Source organism: Hoplias malabaricus, chromosome 11 (genome assembly GCF_029633855.1).
Source record: "Hoplias malabaricus isolate fHopMal1 chromosome 11, fHopMal1.hap1, whole genome shotgun sequence".
Taxonomy (NCBI): Eukaryota; Metazoa; Chordata; class Actinopteri; order Characiformes; family Erythrinidae; genus Hoplias; species Hoplias malabaricus.
In genome coordinates this window covers 19,973,010-19,998,692 of record NC_089810.1, presented here as the reverse complement: position 1 = coordinate 19,998,692, position 25,683 = coordinate 19,973,010, and the positions used below count along the sequence as shown (strand labels likewise).

At 41.9% G+C, this 25,683-nt stretch overlaps 1 protein-coding gene across 7 annotated transcripts in view; it reads right to left on the bottom strand.

Moving 5' to 3' along the window:
• The window catches only part of tspan9a (tetraspanin 9a), a 290,269-nt gene that overhangs the window by 15,915 nt on the left and 248,671 nt on the right, over nucleotides 1–25,683 (bottom strand). For all 7 annotated transcript variants that reach the window (XM_066684884.1, XM_066684887.1, XM_066684886.1 and 4 more), the window contains 2 exons: nucleotides 6,291–6,482; nucleotides 4,074–4,148 (listed from right to left, as the gene is read on the bottom strand). In XM_066684884.1, coding sequence (XP_066540981.1) covers nucleotides 4,074–4,148; nucleotides 6,291–6,482 — 267 coding nt within the window. The remainder of the gene's footprint in view (nucleotides 1–4,073; nucleotides 4,149–6,290; nucleotides 6,483–25,683) is intronic.

Here is a 25,683-nt window from a genome sequence, read left to right as displayed (position 1 = left end):
CCTTTTTATTCGATTAATAATCGATTAATCGAAAAATAATCGACAGATTAATCGATTATTAAAATAATAATTATTTGCAGCCCTAGAACTAACAACAGACACTGTAGAGGTGTAGTGGCAGTAATCAGTAATCAGTCAGTGAGTCAATTTGTCAGAAAGTGCACATGCCTCTTCTAGACCGTCCTGGCAGGCGGTCAGGCATAAAGTAGGATGGAAAATAACCTAAAATATGTTTTCTGCATTTTAGGCCGAACTACATGTTGTTTCAAACCACAATTCAAAAAGAATCCTGAACAGTTAAGTCTTAAATGCAGCTCAATCAGAGGGTAAATCAAAGCACTTGGCAGAATTGCAGGAATTGAAAGGAGCTGAAAAACAGCTTTGGGTCTGATTTCTCCCTCCTTTCCTATACTTTCCCACCTATTTGCATTCATATCTGTGCATACTCAGCCCAGCGTGTCTACCTCCCCTGGTGCTGGGCTTTAATTTCCATTTGCAGAATGTGTCCATGCTGTTAGATGTAGACCGCACACTCTGCAGCACTATTTTCTACAGAGATCCTGTCACTCCCCCATCTGACCACTCTGCACTAAACACGCTGTTATAAATACCCCATGCTAATGATAAGTGACTTTTCCACGGATATTTGGATAGCATGAGGCATATCGCCTAATTGGTTGGGGACGCCTGTGTTGATCTTTTCGAGTTGAGTAGCTGTGTTTATTTTCAGTGTGTTCTGACAAAAACAAACACACAGACAACAGCACAAACGTCCCAAGAGGCCTAAAGCAGTAATCTTTTTGAATCCCTTCTGAGCTGCACACACAGCTGATTCTGCATGGAGCAGAATGACGATCAACACGGAGCAAACTAATAAAGCAATGAGCTTTGAGAGACTGTGCACCACAGCAACAAAACACAATATAGTCAAAGATAATGAAAGACAATGAAATATAAATAGAAGCTGTTATTAATAAGGAGTGAGTATACCATATTAGTTCATTTATTACTGTCGATTAAGAGTCTCTAGCTGCCAGCTCTGCAAAAGTTGTGATCTGTCTTCCCAAAAAAGTAATAAATATTTTATAAAAACCTCTAAAAAATGCATTCTTAGTCTTCAGCTTACATTATTATTATTATTTATTATTAAATAAAATAACAGAGAGTGCTAATATGACAGGTGATTAATATACAGTGTATATGGGTTTTGAACATGACTTAGTCAATGAGATATTGTACCTGGAGCTATGCATTTTACAGAAAACAGGGTGACATTTAGGGCTCGACACATGAGGTGTGATGTCCCCTGCTGAGAGCCTATTATAAGTGTACACAGCACTGTGTGTACATGCCTGCTTGGCTACATTTTCAGAAATTCCATTGCTCCCACAGAATTAATAGCATTCCATTAGTGTCTAAACAGCACTGGTCACCCAAGCATTACTCCGCTGCCACTCTGGCCAAACAGCTGTAAGAGCAGTACTCTGGTAATATCCCTCATCTATCTGTGAGCCCCCTGCAGAAAGAGCCCTGCTAGCGTGCTTCCCTCAAATCAGCTAATACGGCTTCATTTGGCCATGGTCCTGCGCCACGCACGCTGGAATGAGGTCAGAGGCGTAAAGACGGATGCTCTAATCTGGTGCCTGGCCTCCACCATCTGCTGCAGTCAGATGGCAGGTCACCACAGGGCCATAGTACGGCTGTATGAGAGTGTACAGCAGACTAAAGTGTAATCTCGGTAAGGCAAGGGGACTCACTGTGACTGCATCTCTCCAAAACACCCGAGTGCAACACCTCTCCCATGGAGAACAGATAGAGGACGGGATTCTGATTGTCAGCCATATTGTAGCCTGTAGTCTACTCCCAGCATAACGTGTTCCGACTGCAAACTCAATTGGCCATAATTAAGTAATCACCGCATTGGGTGGAAGTGTGGAAGGTGGCATCAATGGCCTTTTATATGCTGCCAGTTTAGCTCTTCCTCAGTCGTGATAATAAATGCCTTGTGATTTGGAGATCAAATGAGTGGATGAATTAAAGATTCCTCTGATGGCTGCCTCAGAGAGGCCAGAACTAAAGCTCTAAGAGGACAGGCGAGAAAATGAAAGGTTTCCCAGCTCTGCCTCATGGATACAAATCTCTCCAGCTCATCTCCTCTGTACTCTACTCTGACCTACGCTGGTCATCATATCTGTCTGATCATGCTGGGTTACACAGGCCAGAGTACTAGCGCATCGCAGTGAATGACACCAGTGATTAGCCCTGCTCTGTGCTTTGCTGGCAGACAGCTGAGTGGCATTTAAAGGCTAATAAAGAGGCAGATACACAGTAATCACTTTATCTATTATTATGTGGAGAGAAAGATATGAACACGGCGTAATCTGCACAGAAGCAATCTGGACTGATAGTCACAAGTCAGATATAAGCATGATGCCGAGTGCTGTACCCCTGCAACCTCAAACGAGCACGGTGAGAGAGAGACGGTTAGAAAGATACACTTATTGAAGCACAAAGGGAGAAAAATATACACCTGAAACAGGGACTTTTATCAGGCGCATAGAAAGTTCAAGCTTGAAAAACAAGTGTTGTTTGTTAAAGTGTGGTGGTGCACAGACTAGCTTTGGTCTAAAGCAGAGAGTGACTTATAAACTAAGATAAGACTGTGGGGCGTACAGTATTTCCCGCTGACAGAGCATGCCTCAGAGACACGCAGATCCACATCTCTAAATGGATTGTGGGTAAGTGAATTACTTTAGCTTCCACAGAGAGAGCCGGGCTGACTGAGTGGCTAACGATAACCTCCCAGAAAGTCTTAAGTAGACCCGTATGAACACTTTATTGTTATGAATAAAGATTTTAGAAATAAAACTAACACACATTATTGGTTAAAACAGTAATAACTAAATGATCATCTGTTTGAAACTGTCACACATGATCATTATTTCTAACACTAATGTAACTGACCATCTTAGAAGTTTTGTTGGTAGCTGTAATTCAGAAAGATGTCCTCCTGCTAAAGATATGGTTTTGGTCGATTTTACACATTTTTTTATCCAGCTGTGCTGGTAGGAAATTTTCCTCAGTAGTACCTATCACAAGATTAAAAATGGTTTTTACTTCGTAACAGCTCTATAATTTCCACAAATCTTGCTACACATTCAGTAAGCTGTGAATATGACTATAAGCAACAATACTGTGTATTAATAAACTGTATACAACATTTTGCTTCTCAAAAGTGTTGTGATATTTGCAGTTGAAGCAAAGCTTTCTAATAAAGAGTTTTTGGCTACTTTCTACTTCACCGTCACTTTTATGTTACATTTAGACTGATGCCAGTACATTTGCAGGATGTCTACATCTGTTGATTGCATCAACGAGCAGATAGATTGCTCAGGTCCTTGTCACTAGCAGACACACTTTCCTTGAACTCCAGTGCATGTGAGAATCAGATGTAGAGGACCCACCATGAAGCTCACACAGTACAGCATATTTAAAGCATGTGTGGCATGACACGTGTGGCTTTATCAAAAGGGACAGGGAACCCACACATGCTGCTGAAGGAGGGTAATCTGGGAGTATTCAAAGAATGTCAAAGAGGTCACATGCTACACTTCTGTACAAACCGGCAGCCTCAGGACAAAGTATGGACAGTGCCCTTAGGGCATGGGAATAGACTGCAGCAGAACAAGCAGAGATACGAAGTAAGAACAAGCTTAACCCCAATTACTCAGTGCCAACTGGCCAAGCTCTGGCTCCATTGTGTGGGACAACCTTAGACTTGGGAGTAATATCCGGGGCATGGAAAAGCTGAAGGTTCTTTTTTCTTGACACTGGAGCAGCTGACTTAAAACAAACTCTGCAGACAACCGCAGCAACAGGCAGACAATGCTCTGTCCCATAATTCAGCCTGATAACGAGTAGTCTGTGTGTGAGAATGAAAATGAACACCTTGTCTTTAAAAGAAGACTCCAATTTCATTGGCGATGACTATTTGCTTTGATCCAAAAGCTAGTTTATGAGAATTGCATGATTTTGCGAACGCTAGCAGAAGATATATTTGTCAACATGCTTACCTTATTGGAGTACACAAAGAAGAGGATGAGCAGGATCAGCTCTGCCAGCAAAATAATCAGCAACACAATGAAGAACTGCAAACAGAGAGAACAGAGAAAGCAGATGAGTGATTAGAAATAGCAAGACAGAGGGATAGGGAGACAGAAAGGGAATGAGTGTTTATAAATAGAGAGCGAGAAGAAAGTGAATAAGGTCCAATCTAATGAATCATCCCTCCTCCAAACAGACTCCTTCACTTTCTCTCTCGCTTTTTCTCCCTCTGTTTCTCTACTTCTGTTAAATATTTACCCAACCTTCTATACAGCATGTGCCTGTCATGCAGTAAACATTAGCTCACTGTGAGCCTGATTCACTTTTCATTCATCATTCCACTGATCAGAGCTGTCTTGGAACATGAGCTACAGCTTCAGCCCAGCTGAAAACCCTTAAGATCCTTGTTTATTGAATCTTTGCATCAATGACTCCAAATGATTAGTTTATCAAACTGCTTCCCCCTTCATTTGAGGGAAAATGCTGGTGTTGCCAATGTACAGCTAATGGCTGGAGAAGGCCATGTGTGTATGCGTTTGTCTGAGTGTATATTTGTATCTTCTGTTCTCTATCCAAAGTGGAGCAACAGTCCATTATGAAGATACGGCAAGTTCAACCCCCGGTGATGCCACTGCCATGTTTAGTCCTAGATTACAAATGCCACTCCAGTCAACCCAAAGGTGTTGAATGGTGCTCCGTCACTCCACAGAACACAGTTTCCTTGATTCACAGCACAGAGGGATGGGGTTTATACCCTAGCTGACAATCGGCATTGAGAACATGGCTCTTAAGCTTAATGCAGCTACTCCAGAGCATTCGTTGCTACTGAGATGAAACACAGTCCAGAGTGTGTGCACCTTAATATAACTAAAATAACTCATTATAAGGGGGGTGGGCATAAAGTGTATGAAAAACGGGAGTGTATTCAGTTGCGAACCGCGTCCTGTTTCATCTGGTGAACACACTGATGAAGTACATCAGAGGTAAAGTAGTGCTCTCATCTCCAAACCCTTCAGGACACCGCCCAGCTCTAATGTCTCGCTCTCTCTCTCACAGAGGCACACAGCTATATATACTGCACACGGAGCTTGGCTGCCCGAAAGGTCAAGCAATTCAAATATACACCAGCTCCATCTAATAAGCATTTACAGAGGCTTAAATGCTGAAAAATGGTATTAAAATATCAGGGTTGTTTTCTGACTCCCTGATTCCACTCATGCAACTACCATTTTGGTTGCATGGAGATAGTGAATGATTCATAAACTAAATCATGTTCCTCAGGCAAATCTCTCTTTTTCACTGAGAGCTTCTGTTTCAAAGTTTCTTCAGCACATAAATACTTCATGAAACACACATCCCCCTTGTGTTTATTTGCAATCAGGTGCAAGGTCATTGAGGGTGTCTAGTGATGCATTAGTAAAACCAAAGTAGATCCCAGTACATCTTGGTAAAACATGATGGCGGAATCCCAGCTATTGCATAAAAATACAAGTGTCATCTTGAGTAATGTATAATTCAGGCTTGTAAGTGACACAGAAGCCCTGCATGTCACAAGCTCTCTCAATTAGACTGTGACCGGCACTATTAAAAAGAGATGATAGCTTTGTACTAGATACTTAATAGGAATTCAGCAAGGGACAGAAAGTGAAATGAGAGAGTGAGACAGTGTGAGAGTGAGAGAGTGAAAGGTCTTCATGTTTGAGGGAGAGAAATAAAAGAGAACTGTAAAAGCCTGCTATTACAGATCTTCTGTGAGAGAATTGAGGGAAGCCCCTGGCTCCATCTCTGATCCCACCACCAGCAGCCTGAAGAGTTATGGACATTTCCATTAGTGCCACTGAGCTCATTAGCAAAAGCAGCTCTGTTGGGGACTTTAGAAGACAAACAGTGTCTCATATCACACCTGAAGCAAAAGCTCTTCTAAAGCCCTTGATGTAGGGGATAAAGACTTTAACGTTTAACAAGCTACAATCAGGGTACACCGGCATTTAACTGAAAATGAATGCAGCCTATAATGTTTTCAGGCAATGAGAAGTTATTTACTTCTTCCTTTGTTTATTAATTTAACTATCAAGGGAGTGCAAAGAATTAGAAAGTAGCCACAGGTCTGTTTACTGGGTGAGAGCAGATTGGAATAATTCAGCACTAATTCACTGTGTGTGTGTGTTGGGTGGGGTTGTACTTACGCTCAGGAGTAGGCACTTATTTTCCTTGATTGCACCCAAGCAACCAAGGAAGCCAGTCACCATGACGATGGCGCCTATGGCGATGACCAGGTTGGCAGCGGAAAGTGAAGGGAAGGAGGGCGAGAAGGTGGCGAAGCTGCCCTGAGACACAGCCAGCCATATCCCTACACCCAGCAACCCACAGCCACACAACTAGAGAGAGAGAGAGAGGGAGAGAGAGGGAGAGAGAGAGAAAAATTAGTATAATTTTTCGTAGACCTTCCACCTCTTTTAACTTAACTAAACAAATACAACCTACAGGTCACTGTATGACTGATATGGCTCACTGCATATAAGCTTCTCATATGTCTGAGTTTTGTTATCGACTGAAGGAAAACTCTGAGAACAGTGGTGACATTAAATTATCCGGTAGGTTTAGGTCTCGGTTTAATTTATGTAATTAACTTTACAGCATTCTTCCTGCTGTAATTAGGACCTGAACAGGTGTGCATTCATATTTTTTCATATTTGTCAGAACTAGCACTGAAATGGAATACATTTATTCCTAAATATGAACAATAAACATTATTGACTATACTATACTATACTACTCTCAGTGAAAACGGAACAACTGCTGTGAATATAACTAGATGCTCTCATTTTCACTTTGCATATTGTGTTCCTGCCACGGTGCTCTATATCCAGACTTGACCGCCAGCCGCCACTGACGTGATGACTCAGCAGAGACTAATTCAATATGAAAGTACTTCTGTATGTCCATTTCCAAAATGGATGTCTTTCTAGGGACATTTAATTTTCCCTCTATCACACCTGCAGAACAAACACTTATAACAGGCAGTCACGAAAAGTGATTTCAGCCTGCCCTAGTGGGTGTGCAAACACACACACACACACACACACACACACACACACACACACACACACAGCACTAGGGATTTAGAGTGTGTCTAAAGTGCTTTCAAAATTCTCAGAACCTAATAGAGGGAAACATGTTTTTTCTCCAAGACACTGATATATAAACACTCCTGGTGTGTTAAGGGACCCCCCGGAGGTACAAAGCCCCTTGCCATCACTGCCCATTTGACAGGTTAGCACAAGCATTATAAAGAGCTACAAAGCACAGCAAATTAATATCATTATGGAGTGTCAAAACACATCACAAACGATCTGAAGAAAGTTCAACTCAATTGATTATGTTCAAAGTTAACAGTGATAAATAATATTCTAGACTCCCTACGCAGGGAAGTCATAACACACGCATGAGTCTGTATAGCCAAGATGACATGATAGTACTAAGTAAGATAAAATACTTTGTGGGCCTCCAAACATTAAAAATTGGAGGTGTTCCAGTACTAGGGAAGGTTGCTTCTACAGCTCATGTTGGAGAGCGTTTTCAAACTGTTGAGTGAGAGAAACCACCATTTTCAGGTGGACAATGTTTTAAAACATCCCCCTTTTAGGCTCTGATAGTGAGTTATGCTATTTCTGCCAGTGTTAGCTCTCCTGATATCTGGGCTGTGGTTAATTGTGAGTGACATACTTTATTTTATTATTGTTCACAATGTGAAATCCAGACGTAGTGTGTGAGAAGTGTAAAACAGACACGTGTGTGTTTACAGGTGCCACTTATTGGCAGGGCTAAGTTGAGTCTAGGGTTGTTCTCTCCATCTATCAGGAGTAAAAGACAAGTGGAGGGAGGGGGTGGAGTGAGACACGGCAGGCATGGGCTGGGAGGAGACCGCTGACATTTCGCTCGCCGATAATGGAATGAAATATCCAGTGCATTCACCTGAATAAAAAATCCCATGCAGCACAGATATACGGCCAGGCGGTGAACCGTAAATCACACACACACACCACGTCTGGCTTGGTTCGCTACAGGAGAGAGCAGTAAAGCTTATTACCATTAAACACTAACACACCTACAGCATAGCTGCGCTAATAAGAGAGATTTCCCACACTTTCGGGCACAATGAATAATTAAATGGGCCTCGTGTGTATGGGGTACATGAGCAGGCTAATTGAACTGGCAGGTAATGCTCTCCATAGCAGGGATCAGTGCACTTAAGCAGAAGTGGAACGCTTGGTCGGCGGCATGTGGGCCTTTAGTCACCCTCCATTAGGTCATCATCACCCTTTCTGCCCTGTTTCCAACAGCAGGAGAGATAAAGGCCACACAGAAAGACAGGGGACCTCTGCGTATTTCACGTTTGTCAGGTTGAGAGTGGGTGCTGATGCTGTGTTTGGTGAAAGTGCACTTTGGCAGGTTACCTCAGCAGGGTTAGGGCTATATGTGTGATGACCAAAGTGGCAAGAGATGGCTTGGGCTTTAATGAAGAACAGAGTCAGAGTCCATCAGCATTTACACAGGGCCTAAAGCCCTCAGGTTTACACCACATACGCTGATGGATTGGTGGCTTCTCCGTTGTTTGACAAGCCCAACACACACACACACACACACACACTTCTCCATTGAATAATTAAAGCCAGAAATGTATCTATAATTTAACTAATGGAGCTATTTTATAAGGTTGGCATGGGCTCCAGTTCTTCCAAATCATCCAGACACCTCTGGTTCACCGTTCATTCAAGATTTATATGTGTAGCATTGATTGGTCGACAAAAGCGGACTGGGGCCTTCGGTTTCTGCTCCCACATTCAGAGCACATCCAGCAACATCGACCCCTCGCACACAAGCACCCCTGCCACCCCCCCCCCCCCTCCATCAGATCTCAATTCCAGCTCAGTGCAATTTTTCCTCATTTGACTCCCAAAGCCTCACCTATGATTGAAAACTAATCCCACACCATTTAAAACCCTGGGGGGGGGGTGCTCTGTCTACCACTGAAACCACTGAAAACCACGAGAGAGAGAAAGAAGGGAACATGTGAGAAAGAGCATATTAGTGAGTGGAAAAATACAGTGGAAAAAGAGAAAGAGAGAGGGATGGAGCAAGGGAGGTGAGAGACAGAGCAAAAAAGAGGTACATGGAGAAGTAGCCTAAAGAGAAAGAGAGAGAGAGAGAGAGAGAAAATAAGGGGAGAGTCAGTAGAAAGAGACAAACTATGTAATGTGGAGAGCAAGGGAGACACATTAAAGGAGACAAAGAAAGACAGAGAGAGAGAGAGCGAGAGAGATAGAGTTAGTTGGAGAGAAGTAGAGATGTGTCACAGAGATAGAGTTATTGATGAAAAGCAAAGAATACAGCCCCTTGTGGAGTATTTTGTTAAACTTGATAGGGAGAGCATAGGAAACGGAGAGATGGGGGCGACTAAAAAAAGAAAGACACACAGAGGAAGAGGCAGAAGCCGTAGGAAGAAAAAAGCAGAGTAATGGAGTACCTGGAGAGAAAGGATGATGGCCTTTGTCATGTAAGAGAACATGAGAGGACTTGAGTAAAGAGGTAAACTCCTGAAAGGCTGAATGAAGCGCACTTGTGACCAAAAGAGGAATGTCTGTAATGGTGCATTAGCAGGAGGCTGTGATGGGGGAATTTAACAGAGGCTTTGTTCTTCTCTGATGAGCCTCTGTAGTGGGGGGAGATAACAGCAGGAAACAGAAAGAAAACAAACTCTGCTTTGCACAACACAGGAGCATCACATGGCTCTCGCTGGACTAGTTTAATAATTCAGCGCCCAGTCACACTGCCCACACTCAACACTCTTCCCTCATCCTTCTCCTTCTTCAAACTTTTCCATTTCTTTTCTCTTTCTCTTCTTAATTCTACAATTAATTAAGTTCCTCCTGGAAAAACACCGGCAGAGAAAACTGAGCAAAATCAATCAGAGATGCTTTCCATAGCCTTGTCTTTAAATAGATTAGGAGCAGTCTGGGGAGCTGAATAGAGGGCTTATGAACAGTGAGTGGGGAGTCCTGAGTGGATGGTTGAGAGCATCAGGCGTTTCATCCCGATCGTTCATTCATTGTCTGTAACCGCTTTTCCGATTCAGGGACGTGGTGGGTCCGGAGCATAGGCGGAATCACTGGCCGCAAGGCAGGAACACACCCGGGAATGGGCGCCAGTCCTTCACCGGGCGACACACACACACTTCTGAGTCGCCAATCCACCTACCAACGTGTGTTTTTTGGCCGTGGGAGGAAACCGGAGCACCCGGAGGAAACCCACGCAGACACAGGGAGAACTCCTCACAGACAGTCACCTCAAGGTCCCTGGAGTTGTGTGACTGCAACACTACTGAACCTCTGAACCTCCTCACACTAACTAACAGAGATGGATTATCACTAGACGTGGTTTACACCAATTAAAGCACGGCAGAAAACAAGGAAGCAAAAAAAATAAAAAAGCCATGAGAGCAAGAAATACTGAAAGGAAATAAACAACAACAATGAAAGGGAAATGAAGAAAGGAAAGGAGGAAGGAAAGAAGGAAGGAAGGACAGAAAATAAAGAGTATATCCAAAACTTACCGAGACATAAAATGCACAAGTGTGTGTGAAACTTTTATAGGTATTTTCTGTTCAATAAAAACCATTCATCAGTAAAGAAATCTGAGCCTGACCCAAACCCAGTGTTTGAAGTGAAAAATCCAATACTTCGTCAGGCCCCATCAGGACCGGGTTGGGTAGCAGATCTCTAATAAACCCTTTCACTCAGTGTGTAAAAACGCTAGGCTGTTAGACATGGATGGAGCATGAAAGCACTAAGGCTATAAAGAAGTTAGCCACTGGCCATTTGACCCCAGCTCAACGCTAACCCCTTGCTAACCTCTTGATCCTTAAGTCACCTCCAATCACAGACCCAGAGGATTTAACACACTTTTGCTTGCAGGCTTGCAGTGATGCCTATGTACAACACACAGCTGTGGCCATGTAAAGTGAGTCTGGACTGAAATAGGACCATTAAGTGAAAGTCTCCTTTGCATACTTTACTGGTGCCTTGGCTCCCTCCAGTAAGACTTATGTGCTTTTGAGGGTGTATATATTCACAGACATACTCATGATTTGAATGAGAATGTAACAGTTGGTTATGTGGAGGTTTAAGTAATGATCGAGATACAGCAGTGACTGACTAAGGAGCTGTGGGTTTAAGCTCCAGCAATCTTCTGCTCGGGCGTTGTGTGTGTGTGTGTGCGCGTGTATATCTCCGCCCCAGCACTGTCATGGTGCTGCTCATTACACCATGTAGTGAGTGCGAGTGTGTGTGTGGGAGACGGCTCAGCTCGCTCGCTCTCAGTAGGAGACATGTTTTACTGGATTATGGGAATATGTGGAATATGCACTAAGCATTAACCGAAGTTTTTTTTCTTTTTCCCAGGTTGTGTGAGGTCTCATTTTTAGAGCACTGTGCTATATAAAGAACAGCAGATCCCAGGTGGACTACTGCTGACAGGTCAATGTACCTGGATAGACCCTATGAAGATGAAAAAAAGGGGTTTGGGGAGAAACAAAATGAACCCTTTCTTTTTACAAAATGAAAAAGCAAAGGAAAAAACCTTTACCGAAAATAAAAAAACTGTGTAGAAAAACTACATGGATTTGTAGAAGATTCCTTTAGGAATTGTATTCTGTAGATTACTGCTGGCTTGTAAAAAATGACTATCACAGTCTTCATGTAAATTTTAGATGGAAGTTACAGTATAATAGATGATCAGATCTGTTATAACTCTGTGGACATCTTCCAGATTCTTCCTGGAATTCTTCAGTCTTTTCTCTAGGGGCGCCTACTGCCTACAGCTGAGAGACAGCAACAAAGCACAACACTAAATGCCAATTTATGCTTCCGTGTCGAACTTACTGTGCAGGTACCGGCTAGCGGTGTGCTATGCCATAGCCTGACGTACACCTGCGCAGAAATGTAACTAGGCATCTCGGCAAAACAAACCACAACAACAGTGATTGGTCCACAGCTGGATGAACATGGATCAAGTTGAGTAGAGATTTACTGAGGAAGTTTGAAAAGTAGAGGGTCCAGGGGGGAAAAATTGCCAGCATTATATTTGTTTCTTTCCTGGCTGTAACTGCAGAGCAACTCAGACGGCAGAAGGCCTTAACACTGACAAAGCACTCCACATCCACAAAGTCCAAGAGTAAACTGCAGAAAGGACTGCTTTGCCTCTCCATGTGTGTCAATGTGACTAAATGTGAAGAATGGAGTCACGAGAAAGTCGAGTACAAAGATGAGACCACAGCAGGGGACTCCATTTATTTCTTTAACAAAGACACAGTGTTGCTGATACAAAGCCTCACTTTTCAGTAAGATTCCTGAAGCATTTTTCTCCTTGGTCTTCCCTGAATTACAGTTGCTTTAGTGAATATTTCTCCTAGCATCGTGACACAATAGGTTCAGACCCAACCTCAGGTCACAGTCAGTGAGGAGTTTGGTGTGTTCCTACTGTATCTGTGTAGGTGTCTTCCAGGTGCTCTGGTTTCCTCATACAGCACAAACACACATGTAGACTTGTCATATCCATAGCTGTGTGTATGTGTTTGGTGCCGCATACATGATGTGCTCCTGTCTTGTATCCAGTGATTTCAGAGAGGCTCTGGATCCACCTTGACTCTGGATTCAATAAGCGATTACAGACTATAAACTAATAAATGACATAAATACAAGACAGTAATGACTATAAACTGCATGGGCTTATGACGTGTATGTGAGTTTCTGTAGGGTGTGGTTTGTGTGTTTTAGGCCTGCTTGAATACACTGGGACTGCAAACATGCCCTTGGTTGCGTTACTTTGCTGGGTTCATGCCTTCCTCGCTTTCAGTAATGCAAAAAAAAAAAAAAGAATTAGCTTCCTCTTTTGGAGGATTTACAGTCTGCTAAATGTGACTGTACGGAGATGATGAAATATTAATTCCCAGCTGATGAGACTGATGAGGTTATCAATAAAACATGTCCAAGTGATAAAAAAACCAGCAGAGGCCACTGTCTCAATATTTAAGCTTGTGATAGACATGTACAAAGGCACTGGCTGATCTTCATTGGCATAAATTAAGTATTTAAGTGTTCAATATTGGCAGAGCAGTCAAACAGATCAGGAAAGTGATCTGTGAGGGAGGTAAGTGGGATATCATTTGGCGAGCTTGTCTGGCAGCAACTCCTGTTCACTTGTATATTATTCTTTTATTTATTCCCGGAGACGGAGTGTTAAGAAAATACACCATAAAACTGCAAGGGGGGAAAAGAAGGCACACAGTTAAAGACCTGAGCTGAACCCAGTAAACGAATGAGTGTGTAAGCTACAAGCTTGGTCCATTAGGCGCTTTGTATCTAGAAAGCCCTGCAAATGCGTGGAGTGTTCGTAGAGTGGCTATAGAGGTGAGAGAGCAGAAAGATGTGGGTGTAGGGGTGGGGGGAGGAGAGGCTCTGCCTGTGAGAGATGGCTCAATTTGCCTGGATAAATGGGGTCTGTTCGGAGACCTGCGCGTCCCACTCAAGGTCAGTTTAATTGAAGCAGAAGAACAGGTACTCTTGGAAAGCTAAAGAGAAAGAGAAGAGGGCGGGCTCCTTCATCCTTTCAGCTGACTGCTTTATCAGCTTCTCCAGGAAGCTGCACAGTTACAACGCTGACATCCGAGAAGGGATGACAGTTCAGTCTTCCTACAAGTCCAGAGATGGACATGACTGCCAGTGTCACTGCAGTGTGTGTGTGTGTGTGTGTGTGTTCTAGTGTGAGTTTGAGTGCAAGTGAGAGTCAGTGGGAAGAGAAGATGAATTAACCTTTTCACTTTCTGGCTTTGGGGGAGGTCACAGTGAGTGTGTCCTACAAACCAGGTGTAATAAGTGGTCTTGTCAGCTTGACCCTCTGGTTTGTGGTTTTTATTTTTTCCACTGAAGCTGGATTGTCCCTCCTGGTGGTCAGGGAAAGGGCGAGAGGTGAAAAAAAAAGGGTGTCTGAGCAAAGGAGAAATAAAGAATAAAGTTTCAACTAACCCTCAGGTTAGCGGGGGGGGGGGGGGGGGGGGGGGGGGAAGGGGGGACTGACCAAAGTTATAACAGCAGTGTAAACAAGTCCAGCCACTGATGTTAAAGCACATTTTCTAGACTTAGATATGCATCTAGGGTCCCTAAAGCAAACACTGCGGCCTCGGTCAAACTGATGCTGAAACTCTTGGAAATATATTACCGTGGTCAAGTACTACTTTTAAAAGGTCTTGTCCTCATAGGATGGCTCTCCCAAGGATAAGAACAAAAGTATATAGTCTACGCTGCTGAAGGGTCAGGCCTATTTTAGGAGGGCAGTTAGACATCATTGATTTTTCACTGAAATAAAATAGTCGATTGTAATATGGATGTAAAGGTTACTGCTCCCAGTTAGGAACGAAATAACATTCAATCATTGGGCAAAACCCTGTTCGTATTCTCCCTTAAATCATTTTTACTAAAGCCTTGCAGAGTGTTGCTGGGTGGTGAAGTATGTACCTGTTTAAAACTGTCATGGTGCTTTTCAGTATCATTTAAAATACTTCATAAACAAATGAACAACCAACTAAATTACAGTGATCTGCAGACCTTCCAAGTAGTTAAATCTTTCCCTATGCATTGCAAGTTATGTTTGGGGTCCTGAAGACTGGTTTAAAGGTACAGTAAGTAAGATTTGGGTTCTGAGCCCAGGGTAGCGATACTAGAGGCTCTATTCTGAATATTAGAGGTCAGTGGAGCATCACAATGATTTGAAGCTGTGATTTTGATGTAAAAATATTACGTAACATTTCTTTCAATAGCCATCCACTGAAGGATCTTTTGGGAGCAAAATGCTGTTGTTCCATGGCACCTAAAAACCCTTTTAGCACCTTTATATAAGAAAATATTGTGGGGTCATATTCTGGTGTATCCATTGGGTCAGTCTGTTTCTTGTGCTGATACTCTTAGTTTAACGAAGGTGTTCTGTTCACTCTGAGTTCCTGGTCTCTGCTCAAAGTCAGGGATTACTGACTGATTCTGTATGCTTTTGCTTGCTGTTGTCTCTTGATGCGGGATGTTGGTTTGTGGTGTTTGCCCAGCTGTGTTGGCAGGTTCCTTTGCTTAACATTTGGCACTGATTCCTTCTAGTGTCTCACACATGTCTGCATGTGCTTGAGCTGTCTAAGCCCTTCTTGGGCTTTCTGAGAGAACTGAGAACACATCCTGATGTGTCGAATATAAGAAGAATGTTGAGGAGATTCTGACAAGTTCTATTTAAAAATGTGTTCCTACAAACTAAGAAATGTGGATAAAACTGCTCGTCTGCTTAGTCATAGATGGATTTACCGTGACCTCTGTTGTAGCACCAGCGAAGAAACTATCGATTCATCCATGACACAAAGTGCAGGCTGGATAAAAGCCAGGAAAACAAAGAGAAAACACTTCCTCGGCTCTTAAAGTACCTGATGAGAGTTTATCTGAGCCCAAGAGTCAGGACGCCTGAAAAAATGGGTGGTCTCATTCTTTCCTATTGAAAGCTCCAATAAGAAAGGACCTGCACTGGCGAAAGCCATTGTTGGGCATAGAAGCACTATCCATCCATCCATTATCTGTAACCGCTTATCCAATTTAGGGTCGCGGGGGGGTCCAGAGCCTACCTGGAATCATCGGGCGCAAGGCAGGAATACACCCTGGAGGGGACGCCAGTCCTTCACAGGGCAACACAGACACACACACATTCACTCACACACTCACACCTACGGACACTTTCGAGTTGCCAATCCACCTGCAACGTGTGTTTTTGGACTGTGGGAGGAAACCGGAGCACCCGGAGGAAACCCACGCGGACACGGAGTCACCCGGAGCGGGAATCGAACCCACAACTTCCAGGAGCTGTGTGACTGCGACACTACCTGCTGCGCCACCGTGCCGCCCATAGAAGCACTAATTATAATAAATTAAGGAATCAGAGGTGGTAAAGAATCTTAAATTTGAATTAGCTATGATTCTAACAAATCCAAAATGTCCTAAACCCCGGGAAGAGAGGAGATACATTCAGTAAAAGATAAAATCAGTATTTTCTGACCAAATCAGGTTCACAGACAGTTTGACATGTTTTGACAGAGGCCTTTTATAAAACTGATAGTGTCTAACTAATATTTAGAGGCTCAGTAGTGCTGTCGGGTTATATAGAGAAAAATGTCCTTCTAAATGACAGTCCTCGGCAGGAGAGAAGACTTTGTAATTAATCATAAGAAAACTAATTTTCTCCAAACTAAATTGGCTAAATTTGGTTTAAATATGTGAGTTTACCTTTATATTTATTTATATATATTTATATTGCACTGTTGTTGTTGCTGTTGTATTAATGCAATCTTCTCTCTATGAATCTCATTACAGTCACTGCAATACTGTCAATCACATGTCTGATTTCTCTGTACCCCATATTGTTAAGTCAATAGAGGAGGCAGTGCACCTCTTGATTTTCCAAGGTCTGGTTGCCCACCGGTACGAACCTAAATTATCTGGAGACTATTAAGATTCAAGCTGCTCATAGAGCCTGACATTAGATTGCAAGAAAGCCTTGGGGATTTCTACAATAGACTTGGCCTTGGATTCTTCATATTATTGTAAGGAGACTACTTGATAAAATTAACCTTGTCTGGTTGGGGTCTTTGAACAGACCCTGGTGTGTTCAGTCCGACAGAGGCATGGCTAAATAGCATAGTCCTAGATAATGAAGCCTGCTTAGATGACTTCCAAAATTTTTAGAACAGAGAAGCGTGTGCACAGTCCATTAAATAGATGCAGGACTCATTTATTGATGCAATATTGCACAAAGCATGGTTTTTGTGGTAGTCTGGTAGTGTCTCCTTCAAATTTTTATGAGTCTTTTCTACTCTTTTGAATCTTTCTTTAAATATTAATTTGAAGTGGTTATTTTTAGAGTTTGAGAAGATCTGTGAACTTAACTGTAAACTTTGATTAAAGGTTAGTAACCCAGGCAATTCTACAATAAATAACACTCCTAACACCTTATTTATTTACTCATTAAAAAAAACCTCCTTACCCCAAATGCAGTTAATCAGCTCAGACATATTTGGTGACTGCTTTTTAAATGTTACACTAGATCTACAAAACTAATGTCACTAAAATTAACAGAAGCCTATATCACCCCAAAGTAAAACTTATATTGGCTTCAGCCATCTCTGGATACCATTCAGAAGTAACAGAATGAACTAAAAATTGGATTCCTGCACATTACCTAGATGCTGTAAAGCAGAACTGTTAGAAAATTGTAGAAAATTTAAAGAACATTAGACTAAAAGTGAGATTTGTGAGATTTCATTATCGTTTTCTTTCTGCTGGTAATTTTGTTCATGTAATATTTAATTGAAATAGCAACCGTGCTAATGAGAGAACTCCTAGCTCCCAGCACTCTGTTGACACTGCTACCTTTTTTGTTTGTAATTCGTTTAACATTTAATGATGTGCCATGCCCTCCAGAATTATTAGCACAAAAAACAGACTATGGAAACAGAATTAAACTGGTGTGTCTTTATAGACTCGGGTCTCGTTTCAGTGCTAAGAGCAGAGGGGATGTTGTTCAGGCTGTTTTTAGCTGCACTGGGCTGCGAAGTACAATTTATACAAGAGCACTACTCTCAAAACACTATGTTTACTGCAGTGCCATTAGGTTTATTACTGATGATAGTCTCCACACCCATCACTGTGAACTTTACGAACTGCGACAAACACAGGTTTATTTTTATATACAAAGCAGTCCTCGGAAAGTTAAGCATCTTAATCATACTTTATCGAGTTAGACAGCACATACACCCTCTGGACAGACTCACAGTCATGTTTTAATGTGTCCCCTAGGTGAGGACACAACTGGGAAAATGCAATATATACTACTGATTAGAGGCTGCTTTTGAGCATTTAAACGGACACTGAAAGAATCAGTGACATTGTCTGTGCTTAGAAGATTAGTGAATTAGCTTGGTATGTGATTAATCCCAGAATGAAGGCATTTTGTTTTTGTGCTGTAGTGGCCTCCTCTAAAACTCTAGGAGAGTGAGATTCCACCTCGAAATAGAAAATAAGTAAAGGAGTTGATAAAGACTCTGATGAATCAAAATGCTAAACATCATAATATCATATGGTTTATATCATCAACAGCAAAACAGCATGGAACTGCTGCTCATGCAGCAAGCACAACCCTGTTGCAGCTGAAATAACCTAGTGGGAAATGAAGGCGGAGATTTAGAAGATTAAATTGTCTCTTTGATACCGCGGCTGAAACAGAAGAATTAAGCTGAAGGGATGAAACCTTGCTTTTAACTCCTGTCAAAGTCATCTCACAGAGAACAATCTCAGCCTCCTCCAGCACGTCATGGTCAGATACCTCAGGAAACAATTCAGCACACATGCAGAGGAGGAGAAATCCGCTCCAAATGATGAAGCTATTCACCTGAGCAAAGTGAGCAAAACACATTTATTACCTTGACAGCACTCAGACAAATGTAGAAATCCACTGGTAAATTATGTTCCGTCTCTAAAATATGAATGTTTCTGAAATCCTCCAACGGGGAAGTGTTCACAATACCATGATCCATCATTTAGGATGTTTTACTCGATCAAATTGTACTTTGTCTCTGAAATATGACTGCAATTATTCAGAATATCTAACTTAATTAGGAGGCACTTTCCAACAGGATGCAAACATTTTGGTGCCATTTTCTAGAGAGAGGTGAATAGTGTAAGGAGGATAAGAAATTATTGTATCATGTTGTACCATGTACACACAGTGACCACATCATCAGTATTAACACAGCTGTTGGTAACGAAGGTTGTTTGTGTATATCTTCATCGTAATTAGGACCAGACATTTGTCGTTTGTTTCAGAAAGGGAAGTAGCTACAGGAAATGTGTTGGCACCTTCTTCTACTGTGTTGGTTGTTTAGTTTTTTAAGGGAAGGCAGTGTATCATTAGCTTGGGAATTAAACGCTTTGTTTGTAGTTTTTCTTTAGCTCAATAACTGGAGTCAGGAACTAGAGGAGAAGACACATTTGAAAACCATTATTCAATAATACATGACAGCCATTTTTACTTCTATATCAGTTCTGTCAACAAACTCCAAATAAAAAAAAAACCTCACCCACATTACAAAAGTAATCTAGCTTCAATATTATTAATCCAAAATAATATGGACTGCTACATCCATCTGAAACAAACCCAGAGTGCGTCAACGCTAGGAAAGCCCTGAATAGTTCAGATAACTCAAACACACGAGTGAACCCTGAGCTGTTATATAATCTCACCAACACATCACATCTCAACTCCATTGGCTGAAATCTCCTTTTGTGCCAACACCAGCACCCTGGCCTGTTCCACACAATCCTCCTTGGGTGAGATATCCATTAACAAATATGAAAACAACTGTGTAACATCATGACATATTTATCTTGTCTTTGCCTCTGCATGAAGCTGTTCCCCTGGGCCTTTCATGGTGTGTGTGTGTGTGTGTGTGTGTGTATGTGTCCCAAGTGTACCCCTGTGGCGCAGTGTTCCAGGGCCCTTCACTGCAATGCCTCAGAAAGGAATCTGCCTGTGAATTATTCAGCAGGTCTTTGGGAACTGGAGAGCATCTAGCTTCTATAGAGAATCAACACTGAAATCCTTAAAAGTCAGACAGATGTGCAGAGGAAGATTAAAAAGCAATAGCGCCTGTTTAAACTTTGATACAGGACAGCGGATCCCTGGGGCAGCCGCAGAATTGTGTAAGATTACATTCACAATCATGCTGAAGGGAGAAAAGGGTTTTTGGCAGCGGTGTTTGTGGAGCTCTAGTGTACATGCGATCCCTGTAAAAGAGCTACAGTAGCACTTATCAAATCCACAAATAAACATAGAAGCAGCCAGAGGATTTAGAGACTGAGACTGCTGTAAGGAGAGTAGATGGACAGCCATATTTATAAGAGCTCAGCAGCGGTGAAGAGAAAGAAAAAATATCTAATCTGTCTCTAAGTCACTGATCGATTTCTAAACGGCGAGAGGCGTTCATTAATACCAGTGAACCCACGCACCCCACCAGTGAAATTCTTAATCAGGCGTATGATATAGTGGGGAATTGTGCGGAAGCCATCAATGTGCAGTGTCCTCACACAGTGGTCAGTCTCTGCGGCTTTCAATTAGGCTTTTCTCAGGACATCACATCGCCTCTTTCAGGACATAAACGAGCAGTTTACTGATTCACAAGTGGTCTGAAAAGACATCAGCCTTCACAGCTGTCACCTGCCTCATCCGGGGGGAGACAGAAAGAGAGTGAGAGGAGAAAGTGGGTGGATGGAAAAGGCCCCAAAATGAGCAAAAACACCCAAATATTGAAAAAAGATTTGTACTGTTGGATAAGCTGGAACAGTTAGAATATCTAAATACCAAAAAAAGAGTGATGGAAAAGAGTTTTTCACAAATAAAGTGATGGTTTATGCCTATGGGCGCAGGAGCCCCATACTGTGCAAAAGTCAGAAACCACGAGGCATGTATTTACATTCCTGTCAAAACACTAAGAACAAGTCTTATATGACAGTAATGACACAGAAGCTTCAATAAATAAATCAATCTTTTAGATATAAAGTGTTTTTTGTTTTATTATAAACGGCTGTAAAATGATTCTGATCATACTGAAAACCCACTCAGATCTTTCCGTGTGACTCATTTTGATGAGTTCATTCATTTTGCATATTGTTCTGCTGATATTTCCTTATTGCACATAAAGTTTACAGATTTTTCAGGTTGGAAAGCTGGCTAGAGTGAGGAAAACATGAGGAAAACATATAGATGAACAGAGGGGAATTCATAGGCAAAGAAAACATGCAGAAAGAATAAGAAACTAGGGAGTAAGAAAACCAGAGAGAGAGAGAGAGAAAGAGAGAGAGTGAGAGAGAGAGAATGAGAGTGAGAGAGACAGAGAGAGAGAGAGAGAGAGAGAGAGAGAGAATGAGAGAGAGAGAGAGACAGAGAGAGAGACAGAGAGAATGTGAGAGAGAGACAGAGAGAGAGAGAGAGAGAGAGAGAGAATGAGAGAGAGAGAGAGACAGAGAGAGAGAGAGAGAGAGAGAGAGAGAGAGAGAGAGAATGTGAGAGAGAGACAGAGAGAGAAAGTAAACTGAGAGAAAACAAACCAAACAAACAAAATCTATTAGAAACTATTCGATACTGCTGGCTAATTTTGGCAGCTTTGCTGTTCTCTGGCAGCCCAACAGGATGATTCAGTCAGGACGCCACAGGCACCTCAATTACAGAGTGAAAATAAGGAGTGAGGAGTCATGCTGACAATGATGAGCATTTCTTGGGCAGATGACATTTGATAAATGCAGGTATAAATTCAGCACACCCACAATATACACACAAACATACACAACCCCACACACAACAGCTGTCAACATGAGCCCAAATAACACTGACAGGGAAGAAGAAAAAAATATATATATATATATTTATATATCACTGTTTTGTTTTTAAAATTCTATTCAATGTAGCATCTGTTCCATATCTCCCACTAAACAGACCCAGGTGTACATACATACCCTCTGCGCACACACACACACAGCCTTACACCAGATAAAGCTGTAATCATCGCAAATATTAGTCATCACCTGCTGAATGTCTTGTTAAAGTAAAGGATTTCTGCTGAGGACAAACTGAGGGTACCAGCATGTTTGCTCGTCTTTCAACAGTTTCTAAAAAGCCTCTGCAGAGCCAAATAAACACCATAAATCCACACGGTTCCAGCATTTACAAGCGCTTTTGTCCCCAAAACAAACAGATGCGGCCGCTGAGGGGGAACAAACAGTAAACACAGAAGCGTCCAGCCTGCCAAAGGCGCAAGCTCACTGCCCTGTATCCCGATCTGGAGGGGGGCAGTGCCCACAGGAACCACTGCTTGATCAGCAGCACAGTGCTGTGAACCATAGCCAGAAACAGATTGACCTGGGGTACACTTGCCAGAGGAACATCGGCATTGAAGAAATGAGAAGCTAAGCAGTGTTGGAGGGGGAGGGGAAACAAAACCCACAAAAACAAAAAACGAATTCAAACCCAGTGCAGGAGCTTTGAGAAACGATAACTGAAACACTGTAGCTCCAAAGACAGGTACAGAAAATGCCACCCGGCACTATGCCAGAGAGACCCAAGATGAATAAGACCAAGCTCCAGCTCTCCTGGAATGACCATGGTAGGTGGGCACAGCTAGAGCCGAGGTTACATTACAGCAGTCCGAGTAGTGCATGTGTTAGTCAAAAACATCTTTAAAAAAAACTTTTGAGAAACAGGAGCATAAAAAAGCTGATATAGCTCTTCATTTCCCAAGGTGGGAAATGTGTGATCCCTAGTCATTTAGTAATTTTCAGCAGCCATAAAAATCAGCCTAAATCACTCATAAAATGTAAGACACCCAAGTCTTTCCAGAATCTATTTGCATTTTAAAAGCCGTCTACTGTATCAAAGACTTTAGAGACAACAGCTTACTGTTAGGGTTTGAGTAAAAACGCTTTTAAAGACTGTACATGTTTTTAAGATTATGTGCTCCATGCTTAGAAACTAGAAATACATCACAAAGTAGCTGAGTTTGTCCTCTAGGTCTGCTTTCCTAGTATGCTCAGAAACATTCACAGAAGAGAGAGAAGGGTGATGAGAAATGCTCGATGTGTGGGAGTTGTCAGTGGTCCCTGTGTTGAGCCAGCAGCTCCCCTGAGCCTACCCACAGCCCACTGGCTCAGCCTAGAGCTGCTGTCCATCTGTCAGGTTTCCTCCTCTTCCTTGCATTATTCAGCTTTTGCACTCTGCATAGCATTTACCAAACTTCAGCTAAACTGAACCTGCAAAGATAGGGCTGAAAATATTTATTTTTCTTTTCTTAGTTTCAAAGCCAGCACCTGGGTTTATAATACACTCACATTTAGCAGGTGGAAGATTATTCTCCACAAGGGGGAGCTGGTGTGTTCAACTCATTTTTATGCGCATCACTGAAGGTGAGGAGACTGACATGACCCTACATCGACTAATTTATGCATGTGTGTAAACAAACTAAAGGTTCTGAACTCATAGCAAACACTTTATTTATGTGTATACACACACACACACACACACACACACACACAAATTACTTCCGATATCTATTATGGACATTAACACAGGTAAATTGCAAAGTCTGTATGTTTTGGATAGAAGAAAGGGCATTAACGTAGCAAGAAACCAATCATAGCTCGCCTAATTACATTCATACGATTTATATATTTTATATTCTCTTTTGTTTTACACTCTTATACCCTCTAGGACTACTGAGACCCTTCTACTGAGCTATTCAAGCCCATGTACAATTCAGATATACTTATGTTGTTTCAGTTTGACAGGAGAAAGAGAGGCTTGTGAAACTGTACAAATCCACCTCCACTGTCAAGCACATGAGCAGACATCCATCAAAGCTGTCTCCAGCCAGGCTGACGGCAGGATTTCATCAGAACCAGTGACAGAGAGGTATGGCTACGCTCATACACTTCAGCCACATTTGCTGTAAACGTCAGACATAATTGTCCTCTATTAGAGTGAAAAGCAGACCATAATCATCCGTAAGCTTTGCAATTTCAGCACGGCACCGCCTAAAACGCAGGAAGAAATCAATATGTAGGATTGATCTCAAAAAACAAGTATGAAACCACAGGCTGCTACTGATCACATGACTGTGGGCAAACGGGGAGCATTCTGCCAATAGTCCATTGATACAATGTCTGTCAGGACAATGATGAAAGCAGGGATTGACTTCAATGTTATTTCAGGATTCCGTGATCAGAGCACAGACGTAGTAGAAAGGTACTTCAAATGGTTAGTATTGCAGTCAGCTGTAAATAACTGTACTCTTTAAAGTTACTGTTATCATTGGATTACATAGCAGAGATTTATATTAGTCCAGAGATGATGACACATCTAAGCGTGTCAGTCCAAATCTAGAATTACTGGAGGTTAGGAGTCATGAGAATTTCAGAATTTCAATTTCTTTACAAAAGAAAACACCTACTACAATCTGTCACAGCTTTAAATAATGAGCTTTTTAGAGCAGACAATTTGAAAATATAGCCTTCATTATAAAAAACCTAATAATTAACTTTCATTATATGACAGTCTATTGCTACACACAGTAAATTCACCTTTAAATGTACGGTCTTTTATAGCTGGTGTGCTACACAGTGAAGTATGTAACCAGCTGAACTTTTCTTAACTTTTAAAAGAAAGTGATCTGTAAATTCTTACACCTTCAGTTAGATTAGTTGCAAACTTCAACATTAAATAAATTACGTGTCGTGCTTCACTCTGTCCATCAAAGTGAAGGCTCTTCTGTAATAAAAGGCTTGCTATTTGAAGCCATGTCAAAATTGACACTGCTGTGAGCTGTAGAAAGGCATTGCCGTAATAATTGTGCATAAATGTATGAGGCTGACAGGCAACATCAAATGTCGAATGTATTAATTTAGAAAATTAAAGGGCAACGCCAGTGAAATCTTAAAAAATATATAATAAAAATATGAATAGAAATAATAGGAAGGAGCAAATATCTTGCCGTTAATGTGCTTTAATCAATCAATTGTCTTTTGATGACAGTAATAGCTCTTCTCCAGCTAATCTCTGAAATTAGTCTCGGGGTTGTGCTATGTTCAAAACACATGCCGTGATGTCAGCGGGTCGTAGGGGCACGTCTAAAAATACAATACCCGCATTTGACTTGCAGTCACTGGATGTAGTCGTAACAGCCCTGTCCACAATTACGTATGATGACAGGTGAAAGTTAACCCAGAACCTTGAAGGAGGTGGGGGAGGGGTGGGGGGCAGCTAAAAGGCAGTTGGTGTTGCTCATTAAAGCTGGTGATGGTCCTAATTTAATCAGAACAGAGTCTCAGGCTGGAGATTTACAAGTCTGAGTCAAGTCGAAGTCAGGTAAGGGCAAGTATGATTTGAGTCGTTTCAAATTGCAGCTTGAGTCTGAGGTACGAGTCCCAGTCGGTGCTTGAACCTTTCAGTCCCTCTCAGTTTTGTGTTTTTATTTCAACATCGGCTTTCACTTACATTTGTATTATCTGAGAATTAAGTACAAAATGCTTAATGTGCCTTCACAGAGGATGTGCGATGTAAATGAATGTGTGGGCTTCTTTCACAGTCCAATAATCAAAACCCTACAGGCATTTATGCACAGTATAACATTACACAGCCCTGTAGGACTACAAGCACTAAATATGCACATCAGCTTACCCGCCTCCCTCTGCCTTCAAGGGAGGAAATTCGCTATCAAAGACACATAATCAATATTCACTTTGCATGCCACAGAGGGTCTTTTGCTTGCTATTGGTGAGCATTCAAAAGACTTCTGCTCATAAAGAGGTGAATAATTCACCGCATTCTCGACACTTGGAGAGAGTCTGCACATAGCATTACATGTTCAATATCAGAGAGGCCGCTCTGCTATGAAAGGAA